The sequence below is a fragment of the Sphaeramia orbicularis genome, chromosome 15 (genome assembly GCF_902148855.1).
Source record: "Sphaeramia orbicularis chromosome 15, fSphaOr1.1, whole genome shotgun sequence".
Lineage (NCBI taxonomy): Eukaryota > Metazoa > Chordata > Actinopteri > Kurtiformes > Apogonidae > Sphaeramia > Sphaeramia orbicularis.
The window spans coordinates 35,845,965-35,857,129 of NC_043971.1; the positions used below are offsets into that span (position 1 = coordinate 35,845,965).

General features: G+C 40.5%; 2 protein-coding genes across 4 annotated transcripts; both read left to right on the forward strand.

Moving 5' to 3' along the window:
- The first annotated feature begins 1,378 nt into the window (after positions 1–1,378).
- LOC115433884 (uncharacterized) lies at positions 1,379–10,925 on the forward strand. The gene is made up of 6 exons (XM_030155440.1): positions 1,379–1,382; positions 2,408–2,429; positions 3,019–3,103; positions 3,227–3,300; positions 5,606–5,714; positions 9,386–10,925. The coding sequence occupies exons 1-6, from the start codon at positions 1,379–1,381 to the stop codon at positions 10,001–10,003; spliced, it is 912 nt and encodes a 303-aa protein (XP_030011300.1). The 3' UTR covers positions 10,004–10,925.
- Positions 5,723–8,124, forward strand: LOC115434337 (suppressor protein SRP40-like). Of its 3 annotated transcripts, none has more exons than XM_030156235.1 (2): positions 5,723–6,739; positions 6,794–8,124. In XM_030156235.1, the coding sequence occupies exons 1-2, from the start codon at positions 5,922–5,924 to the stop codon at positions 7,668–7,670; spliced, it is 1,695 nt and encodes a 564-aa protein (XP_030012095.1). In that variant the 5' UTR covers positions 5,723–5,921; the 3' UTR covers positions 7,671–8,124. The 3 variants fall into 3 exon arrangements, with proteins under 3 accessions (XP_030012095.1, XP_030012094.1, XP_030012093.1); XM_030156234.1 differs by having other exon boundaries at positions 5,723–6,692; positions 6,747–8,124; XM_030156233.1 differs by having other exon boundaries at positions 5,723–8,124.
- Positions 10,926–11,165: the final 240 nt, after the last annotated feature.

The following is an 11,165-nucleotide window of genomic DNA, read 5'->3' on the forward strand; positions in this document are numbered from 1 at the left end:
TCTGATGTTGTCCAGAGCATTAGTTGTAAAAATGTATTAAATGAATTTCCCCACAGGCTTTAGTTGTGTTAAGAAAGGCTAGCTCTGGGGGACCTGTCTGCTCATATGTCTACAGAGATCCTCCCAGCATGATAAAGTAGTCACTGTGATGTTCGGCTACACACTGGAAAAGGCTAATTAGAGAACCAATCAATCCTTAACTAGGGCCGCTGCCTGTGGGACTGTCAAGTACTGTTACCCTCTCCTTTCCTTTTCCATCCCTGTGACCTTCTGCACGTCTCATTTGTCTGCTTCCCTCTCCCTCTTCTCCTCTCGCTTTAGTTAGTTCTAATACTTTCCAATCCATGGCCTCTTCTTGTTAATCTTTCCTTGTGGTTCTCGGGAGATTCTATTACCTTCTTAACACTCATTGTGATGCAGCCTTTCTCGCCTTCGCTTTCTTTTTTGTATGCTCAGGTTTTTCACTTCCATTCCTCTATGTCTTTTCTCTCTTACATACCCTTCATATGTTTGTTTCACCTTCCATGCCCTAAGGCAAATGGTCTTAGCATACCTCCTCTCCAGAGCAATGTAATGTTTGATTCATCACACGTTCCCCTGATGGGCAGATCGAAGGCCTTCTAATTCTGTATTCCATGTTCACTACATGGGGTAATCTCTTTTGTAAAGAGGCTAGCAGCTCACACACTGTTTCTTTCAGTCCAAAAAGCAACAGTCCTTAATGTAGGCTATTTTACAAGTGGTTTTATCAAAGAGCATTTGTTTCTTTAGTGATGCTTGACAACAAAAACACAAAGCAATCTATTGATTTGACATGTTTACATTTAGAAAGCCATAAGGAATGTAAAAAAAAAAAAAAAAAGGCTAAAATTGAGCTTTAAGGAAAAAATGGTATCCTGTCTGATGCAAAATGAGATCCTTATTGCATGAAACATCCGTCTGCTTTTACATTTTTTTTTTTTTTTTTTTTTTTGATACACACATTTTTTAAGTTTAAGATAAGGTTTTGCTCACAACTAACTCATATGCAGTCTTTGTTTTGTTAAATATAAATAGGTATGCTTGTCTGAATAGTGAACAACATCCTTGCTCAATAAGCATTCATTATGAGGTCAATGAAGGAAAGCTAGTAGCTTAGTGTTTGTAAAACATACAGTAGTCTTGCATAGCAGGGTATAATAGGTATAGGGCTTTATAATGACTAATAAAGAACCAATATGCTGATAAGCAGATAGTAAATAGTGAATGCATGCAAATTGCCAGGTTTATTATGAGAGGTGTTTTTCTGCTGAGTGGGTTGGATAACTATATTAGTTGTTATGTTTTTTCAGCATCTGGCTAAAGATTTAATACACATATAGTATTAAATGTCCCCATGATGGGTAAAGAGTCCCCTCATTGTTGAGATTTCAGGTATGGGTCTAACACTGACTTCAACCCACTCGTCTTTCTCCACAATATTACCTTATCACCCATCTTACCCAAGTTCCCTCCTGTGCAAACCATCCTTCGGCAGCTGTCTACTGGGCCATTTTTCTTGATGTTGCATGGAGGCAGCAGTAGCCACGAGCCAAGCCAACCGATCATCCATCAGATCCCAATCCTTTCATCCACTCTGCCTTGGAGGTGTGGCCATATGGCTGTGCCCTGTCCCTGGTCTCTGCCCATAATAACAGATTACAGTTCTCCAGAGGAAGCTCACATCATTGCTTGGCGATATATCTGAGTGTGAAAGTCGTCGTTATTTATGGGTGCAGACAGGTTACAGTTGTACGCTAGTGAACCTGGAGGTTTCAGCTCCGTTACTTGCCGTTTCGCATGGACTTGTACCAAGTGCGCTGTTGTCCTCAGGAGCAGCTGTCAGTTGTTCATATGCATTTTTAAGAGTACACCTCACAATTTTCTTGTCTCAGTATAGATGAAAATTGTCTGACACATAGAGAGGCTCATAATAATATGACAACCAAAGAAAAATTTATTAAATATCTTTGACTCAGTAATTCCTCCATGAATCACAATGTCCTTTTCATATCTACCAGGAGATGTTCTAGATATGTCTGTATAAACAATGACTTTTTTTCCCTATTCAATCTCTCCAAACCTCTGATATTTGCATTCATTGTCTTTTTTCTGTCCCTGTTTGGATGTGATAACAGAAAAACAACAGCCCACACCATTGTGATAACTTTGTGGCATTAGGCACCCTTTTTAGAGCTGAGCAATATCTGCAACTCAGTAATTTAACACGTAAAAACGCACAGTAAGTAAAACTGAATTTTCTGTAGTGGTCAGCAGAATACACATCCGCTAGTCTTATAGACTTAACATTTCATTTAAAAGAAAAAAAGCACATAAATGTTGCTGTCAATCCATATTCATTATTTGTCTTATTTCCTTCTTTCCGCAGGAGGCGAGGCCAAGGCAGACAGGTAAGCATTCTTATTGTGATGCGTTTTTATCTTATTGTTGTTGTAAGACATTTTGTCACTCTTCAGGCAGCTTGAGGCAGCTTATATCCTATTATTCTTATCTATCCACTCTTCTGATGGAAAACACTAAGTGAGATTAAGATGAGATTGTGGCGATAGGACTCCTAACACTGACATTACAGTTAAGGTTGATTTGACAGTCTGTTGTATTCTCAAATGTTGCTGTCAAACAGCAGATAAGCATCTGAATGAGTTGTTTATTTTTTCTCCATTGGAAAAAAAAAACACATCAGGGCACAAACTTTTCATTTAAATGTTCACCTTCAAATAGTCTGAGCATCACAGTTATTGCTGGATGTCATATTTTCTATGCATTAACATAGAGATTGTGTCTTACTACTCCACTTGGTCAACTTCTTGCCTCTTTTTTTCATGGTTTGTTTCCATCAATATTTTATTAATCTTTCCACCTTGTACCCCCATGACCTCCATCGACTCGGCAAATAGTACAGATCTTTGTTCTTTTTTTTCTAGCATCAAATTTAAAAAGTGTAAAGCCTTCCTTGTGTTTGTGTCTCTCCTGACCATCCCTTCTTTCCATTGCTTTATCCTTCTTCTGTACTAATCTTTGGCAGCAACAGCAACTGCTGAGGCCATCTCTTCTGAGACCTGAGGTAGAAACATTCCTGCTTTTCTTAATTCACAGGGATTGTAGTCACTCTGCTCACCCTGTGCTCTTCTTCTGCTGCCTTTCACCGAGGAGTGCTGAGTAATTTCTCTGCTTTTCTAAAATGCAGGAGCTCTCCATGGAGTCAGGCATCGACCCGGGCCAAGACTACTACTCACAGGACTACTATAATTATGACCAAGGGTGAGCATACAGCCTCCTGACTATCTCATCTCTCATTAGATTTACTCATACACGGGTGTGATATCAATTTGTCCATTTATAGTAAGAAAAAAAATACATCATTAAATCTTATTTATCATGACCTTCCGTCTTAGCTCCGAGTGCTCAAGTCTTTTGGGGTTGAGCGCATTTCCTAGAACTTTAGTGTAAATGATGAGCGTGACTCCTCCCTCGGCGGTACATACCAGCTGAGTGTTTACCCTCTCTACTCCCCTAAAATGAGATCAATTATGCTGCCTTGAGAGGGGCACCTGAAAGCATAAAAGTGTTTTCCCACAGCTTAATGGAAAGAGGGTGTTTTTGGCTTGGGTGCTACACTGCCCATATGGTCCAAAGAGGAAAAACATGGAACTGAAAGCTGTAACAGCTGCTAAGAAATTGTTATTCATTAAACGCTCTTGCTCTATGGCAGGTGACGTCCACCACTCTGCGGAATTATGCCGCAAGTTTATCAGAACAGGAGCAGCTTTTACACCCCCGCAGGCCTAAGTCAGTACAAGAAAGTCTGACAAATGTTAGAAATTTGTCCATACTGAAATTAGGCTTTTTAATTGCTGCTGCAGTTGTTCATCGACTTACCTCGGCTGTCAGGGCTCGGCTGAGTCTAATTAGCTCAGCTGTTGCTCAGTGTCTGAATCACTCCTCTCGTCCTGTGCAACAAGCCGTAATTATATTTTGATGATATGTCAGAAGGTTCATTGTAAAAGCTACTGTTGCCACCAAGTGTCCCGTCACTCTGACCAGATGCCTCTGATGTGTTTCTGTTTGCATTAACGGGCGCAATTTAACAGCAGTTAAGCTCTTAATCCAGCAATCAACCAAGCGTGTACTCTGCAGAGCCACCCTCGTGCATTTAGGAAGGTGTCTGTGACTCAAATCGCCTTCTTTTGCTCTTTGCTTCAGGCTCATCTTTAATTTAGTGTTTTAGAGTAGGAGGAATAATCCACATGTTCAGTTTCAATAATATATTTGAGCTAATTTTGTCCCTATTCATATTAATACGAATAATCCTATACTACAACATAATATCAAATATGAACCATATTTCACCTACACTATTTAAAGGTCCTTTTCCAAAAACAAAAAAAAAAAACTGCTGTGCAAAAAGAGAAACATTTTACAGTAGAATGTCTTTCTTTCTGTCATCATCGGCCAGGATAAATAAAATATACTGCCACCTCTTGGTACAAAAGGAAGTTTGACCAGTTAGATAGTGAGCAAATCCTGCCTGTCGACAGTTATTTGTAGATACACACAAGATGGAGAACTGTAATCGAAGAGTCTGTACAACAAACTCCACAAGCTGATTTGAGGCAAACCATGTAAATCAAAGGTGCAGGCTTATATAGAATACAGCTGCAGATTACATTCTATCTCCGCCAGTATTTAAAACTTGTAAAAAGACTGACCACATCATCTCCAATACCGTCTTTAGTTATCATCCAATCAAAATTCAGTATCACATCCCCCTCATATGCTGGCTACTCTGTTTAAGCCTGAACCCCTACCCTTCCTGCTGCATAACCTGTAATAGTCAGGCTCCACCAAATGGATGCACCGTCACATCTAACACTTTCCTGGTGAAGGCGTCATAGCCAGAAAAACTAGAAGAAAAGGCAAGTTATACAATGAGATTTTCATTTTGTTTCAATTCCTGTTTAGTCATTGCTCATTAATCCACAGGTTTCCATCTTACCACATGTTGTCATTCATTTACTGGACTGTTTTGGTTCTAAATTTGGTAAACACTAATTATACTCCAGCACAACATCTAGCAGCTTTGGAATTAAAATCTCATTTGGCCTCTACTGTTGTGCTATTTTCCTTTTCCTTTTTTCTTTCACTTTTGGCATTTGAAACTTGCCAAGTGATTTTTAGAAACATCAGCAAATCAGTACAGCAATTACTGCTTATCAGATCAAAGATATGCCAAATCAAGAAAAGGATTTGGACCAGACAGATAGCCTCAACTAAAAAAAAAACAGATAATGAGGAAAAAGTTCAGGATTCAAGTATTGACTACACATATGTTGTACTTATACACACACATTTTAAAGCAGTGCATCAGGTTCTCTATCGAGCAAGTCTCCACAAAAGTGTAATTATTTCACTGATTGTTGTCTGTAGTTTCATGGTGTTGAGTTAAAATGGGTCACAAGCCAACAGGTTTATAGAATTGTGTTGGTATAATTGTGGGTATTGCAATTAGATTTTTATTATGAATTACCAGTAAAAGATTTATAATGTTCATTTTTTGTTTTTATAGGTATGACTATCCTCCATATGGCAGTCGCAGGAGATTAATACCTCCTATGTATGACGAATATGGAGAGATGATCATGGAAGATGATAGTTACTACTACGGTGGCCCTGAGGTATTGTTCCATAAAAAGTTTATTCATACACTGATAATGTTATGTGTCACAGGTATTGCCTTAATGGTTGTAAGTCGAATGTACATCTAAACTTTGACTGTAAACACTGTGTTAAGTGCCAATATTGTGATTCTATTATGTTTAAAACAGTTTCTAAACTAAATATGACTATCTTAGGGCCGAGGCAGAGGCAGAGGTCGAGGTGGCATGCGAGGTAGAGGCCCACCCAAGAGGGTTGCATTTAGAGATATGCCACCAGAGGATGAAATTGAACAAGCTGAGCCAGCAGAGGAAGGCGAGCCTTCTAAGGCAGCCAAAAAACTGAAGTCTGTCATGAAACTCAGTAAACTGCTGGCAGCCAGCAAGGGAGAACCATCTGACGCCGGACCTTCTTCTCCATGGAAGAAAGCCAAAATGTTGAAGATGTTTGGCAAGGGGAAGAAAGACGATGACTATGCCAGACTGATGTCTGCTCGCCGCATTGACAGCCAAGAGAGTCTGACTGATGGACCGCCATTTACGGGACCAATTGACACCAAGTCTGAAGTCCGCAGCAAGCTTGGCAAAGTTCTGATGAAAATAAACCTGGGCAACAAGTTGTCGGGCCGGAGGAGGTCACAGAGTGATATAAGTCATGTGTCAGGCAGCGAGAGAGATGAGGAGGCCTCACAAGTAGCCAGTGAGGGGGAGAAGTCTAAAGTGTCTATTAGTATCACTGAAAGTGAGCCAGAAGCAGGTGCAAGTGAAAGAGGATCTGAAGAGGAAGCCTCAGAGAAAAGCAGTGTGGACAGAGATCATTTGAAAGTAGATTTAGATCGGGATGATGCCAATGAAAGCACAGTGGACTCAGAGGAAGAGCAGGAGGAAGAGCCTGGGGAGTCTGGGGAGGAAGGTGAGGAGGAAGAAAAAGGAGAAGAAGAATCTGGAACAGAAAAGGAGTCAGGGTCTGAGAAGTCATCGGCCTCCGAGAAGGAATCAGAATCAGAGAAGGAGTCAGAGTCAGAGAAGGAGTCGGAATCAGAGAAGGAGTCGGAGTCAGAGAAGGAGTCAGAGTCAGAGAAGGAGTCAGGATCCGAGAGAGACTCAGAATCAGGAACAGGTACTGCAACAGAGAAGGAAAGCAGCACCGAAAAAGAGTCAGGGACAGAGAAAGATTCTGATGAAGAGTCAGAAGAGGAGGAGGGGTCTTCAGAGGGCACAAAAGAAAGCGGATCCTCTGCTCGCTCCTCCGTAAGATCATCTGCCACTGAAGCCAGCAAGGGGAGCAGTGCTTCAGAAGAAAGTGGAAGTGGGAGTGGGAGTGGAAGTGGGAGTGGGAGTGGGAGTGGAAGTGGGAGTGGAAGTGGAAGTGCTAGTAGTGCTGCATCTTTATCTGGTTCAAGTGTGAGGTCATCACAGAAAAGCAAATCATCAGAGAGCGCAGGGAGTTCAGAGAAGTCCAGCGAAGAACTCAGTGAGACTGAATCAGGGACAGGGACGGCAAGTGAGACCGAGTCAGGGTCAGGAAGTGAAGGCTCCTCGTCTCGCAGGTCCAGTCAGAAAACATCTGAGTCAGGCAAGAGTTCAGGTGGCAGCAAAGAAAGTTCTGCAGGTTCCCAGTCCGCCAGCGGCAGCCAGAGTTCTGGGAAGTCAGAGGGAACAGTCACAGAAGAGAGCGAAGAGGAGGATGAGGATGAATCTGAGAGTGCTGAGGAGAGCAAAGAGTCATCGAGTGAGCAGAGTGATGAATCGTCAAAGTCCAGGGCTCCCGCTGCAAAACCTGGGCCTTCTGCTCCCTACAAAGCTCCCTCTTACCCCACAGAGATCAGAAGCAGCACCGTTACAGACGAGTCCTACGAAGGCCTGTCACCCATCACTGAAGTGGACGAGGATGCCATTTCATCCAGCGGATCAGGAAGCAGCAGTGCATCAAAAGACACAGATTCAGACTCTGAAGGAAACTCTACTGCCTTCTAGAGAGAGATAGATTGTCTGCTATGAAGTAAGAGTGAATAAAATTACCCTTGCATGGGAGTGAAGAGAACATTGCTTGCCTCTACAGTGTGTTTCAGATATCCACTTTTTTTCATTTCCCCTTAGCAAGCAAAAACTTTGCTGGTTCCCTGCTGCAAAATGTCATAGTTCCGCTGTCTTTTGCAGATCTTTAACTTATTTCTACCTTTACCGTGTTCTTTGGGTGCCTTTTCTTGACTTTTTAGGTATCAATATTCTCTTGTTTCTTGTGTGAGACTTTGCATGTTGCTGTCCAGTCTCGTGGAGTGTTTAACATCAGTTTTGTCGCTTTAAGCTTCAAGTTACACAAAAAAATAAGTAATCACAAGCTTTTGTTGTCTAGTTTTACAGGTTAAATTATGTTTGTCAGGGAGGCAACGAATACGAAGCAAACGAAGCAATTTCCAAACATACAAAGTGATTTAATTGTATACAAGGAAAGGGACTGTATAACCATCATTTTACTTCTGATTTCACGTAGGTGCAGTGTTACCGAACGTAATGCCTTTAATTCAACTCTTTAGATAACCTTTAGATACCCAATTTATTTGTTAGCTGCAGGGTCTGGTGTTGTGTCCACTGTTCACACATGTAATGAAAGAACAACTATCAATCATAGCTTTACAGAGAAGATTAAAAGCAGTGTATTAGTTTTAGTCTTCCTTTATAGGTCTATAACTAGAACCATGAAGAATACCAACAGAAAAAAAAATAGATGAGGTGTAAGTGGATTTACACAAAGCTGAAAGTTAGCCTGTTAAATGAATTTAACAGTGTTGGAGAAGGAATTAAAACCCTCACAGCTATCACCGCTAGACCATCAGTTAATCACAATGAATAAACTTAGTAGTCCGTTTTCTAGGTCATTTTAGCAGGAGTCAGATGAAATACCACAATATTACTTTTTACTATCCAGTTTGTGCTGTCTTCTAAAGGTCATTTTCTGTCTTTTTGAGCAAACCTTAGACCAGGGGTGTCAAACTATTTTTTGTTCAGGGGCCACATACAGCCCAGTTTGATCTCAAGCAGGCCAAACCCTGAAAATAACAGCATAATAACCTATAAATAATGACAACTCCAAGTTTTTCTTTGTTTTAGTGCAATAAAAAACACAAAATTAGGAAAATATTTACATTTATGAACTGCCCTTTCACAAGAAAGATGTGAATAACCAGCAAAACTGAAATTTCTGAAGGAAAATTTGTGTAATTTTAACAATATTATGCCTCAACTCATCATTTGTACATGTGCATTACACACAATGTTGCACAAATATTTGGTAACATGCATAATGTGGTTAACATTTTCAAGTTTGGCATTTGGACCTTAAAAAGGAAGGATTTCTACAATATCATGTGTCAGATTATTAACAATTTACAGATCTGATCTAAAAATGCACAAAACAATGACTAAAATATTGTCAAAATTGTGCTTAATTTTCAGGTTTACATTTTATTGTTTATTTTATTCTTTTACTTGTGATCACACTGGGCTGAATGTGGCCCCTGAACTAAAACCAGCTGAACACCCTGGACTGTTAATATCTTCAGTGTCATTTTTGCACCGCGGGCCACATTGGAACCTTTGGAGGGCCGGTTTTGGCCCACGGGCCGCATGTTTAACACCTGTGCCTTTGACAGTAAACATTTTGACAGTGACCCCTTCTGTCCTCTTATCAGGCTGGGAGAAAGAAGCGCATCAAGCTGGTGGTAGATCGAGAAAACGAGACCAGTTCTACGGGAGAGGAGAGCACCACAGAGACCCAGCGACCCCGGCTCTCCAACATCAACAGCCACAGCAGCATCAACGGGAACATCTACCTCGCTCAGAACGGCACCATAGTCCGAACGCGACGGTTGCCTCACCCTAACAACCTAAAGGTGGGGTCCCCGTGCCGACTGGGTAAGCAGTTTAAAAAACTCGACAAATTGGGTGTAACTCATGAAGAACCTCCGCCAACTATTAGCATCGAAGGAACAGGAAACAACAACACAGAAAATGGAACAGGTACAATTATTTCCTCCAACGTGGATGTGAACCTTAACACTCGGTCGTCCTGCGGCTCCTTGGGATCCGGTATCACAGGTCTTAAAACTTTTGGGTCCAAAACGAATATTGCCAAGGCCTTGATTGACAGAAACAGCAGCTGTGTTAGTGACGAGCAAGAGACTTCTGTGGACAACCATAAGGACAGTCGGGAGACACTGGAGTCCCACAGTGACCACACATTGTCGGACGAGGAGGAGTTGTGGATGGGACCCTGGAACAACCTGCACATACCAATGACAAAACTCTGACTGGCCATGCAGAAAATACAATTATTGTTTTTACTTAACTATATCTGTCATGTTGTTTTTGTTTAGGATAAAAAAAACAATTGTGTGCCTCAACTGGATAAGCTCAATTACTGTCAAAAACAGGTGATTGCACTTACAGACTATTTTTTATTTTTTTGTGAATGATTCAGTTTATCAGAATATATGAAAGTATGTTGAGTGTTTATTGCTGACAGGGCTACTAAAGATGGGAATACAAAGGTTTAAGGCAATGAGTGCCTCAAAGAAACATGACATTTTTGTGTGAACTCTGCTTAATTGTCATACTGTTATTCTAAGTTTATTCAACACTGCACTGAAGATGGGCCTCTTTCATCCAGCTTTGCTTTTCTATTCTCTGCCTCATTTTTTTTAACAGATCACACAAAGAGATTGTTGATTTTACACTGAAAGCGGGAGTTTCTAATGGTAGAGGTCTTTACAGAGAAATCATGGTAAAACGTGATTATAGAGTATTTAACAAATTCAAAATAACTTATTTTGCTAATGTCATTTTATCACAGATAATTAAGATTGTCATTGATTATTTGTTATTATGTTGTGATCACTTGACAACGTTTTTGAGAAATTTCTGAAAAATATGAGAAATTATTTTTGTCTATTTTGTATCTAACAGAGCTGGAAAAATCTAACATATTACATTAAAGACGTAATACTCATATATCTGTCACAGCTGTATTTCAACAGTGGAATATGACAGTAACTCGCAGTGTTTTATATAGACATTTCTAACTGCAGAATGTGATATTTTCAACCCCTTTACATGAAGCAGATTCACTCCGTTGCAGATCATTTATCGAATGACACATCAGGACCCCCATACATGGGAAAAGGACTACCAAATACTGTATCAGATTCAACAATAAAGTTTTAACCTATTTTATTACCGTGTACTGTGAAGCGTAACTCCCTCTAAGAGTTGAATCGCATATAATACGGGGACCTGAGCGTGAAAGTGGAAAGAAAGTTTAGGCTTTGAAAGATAAAAGTCCTTGAATTGTATAATAGAGATGAAGTTAAAATTTAAGGTGGTACACAGGAGCAAAACCCAGCAGTTGGCTTATTAAAATACACTGCCTGCAAGAGGGGTCTGTCAGAATGAGGCCCTCTCTGTGCAGTGGGC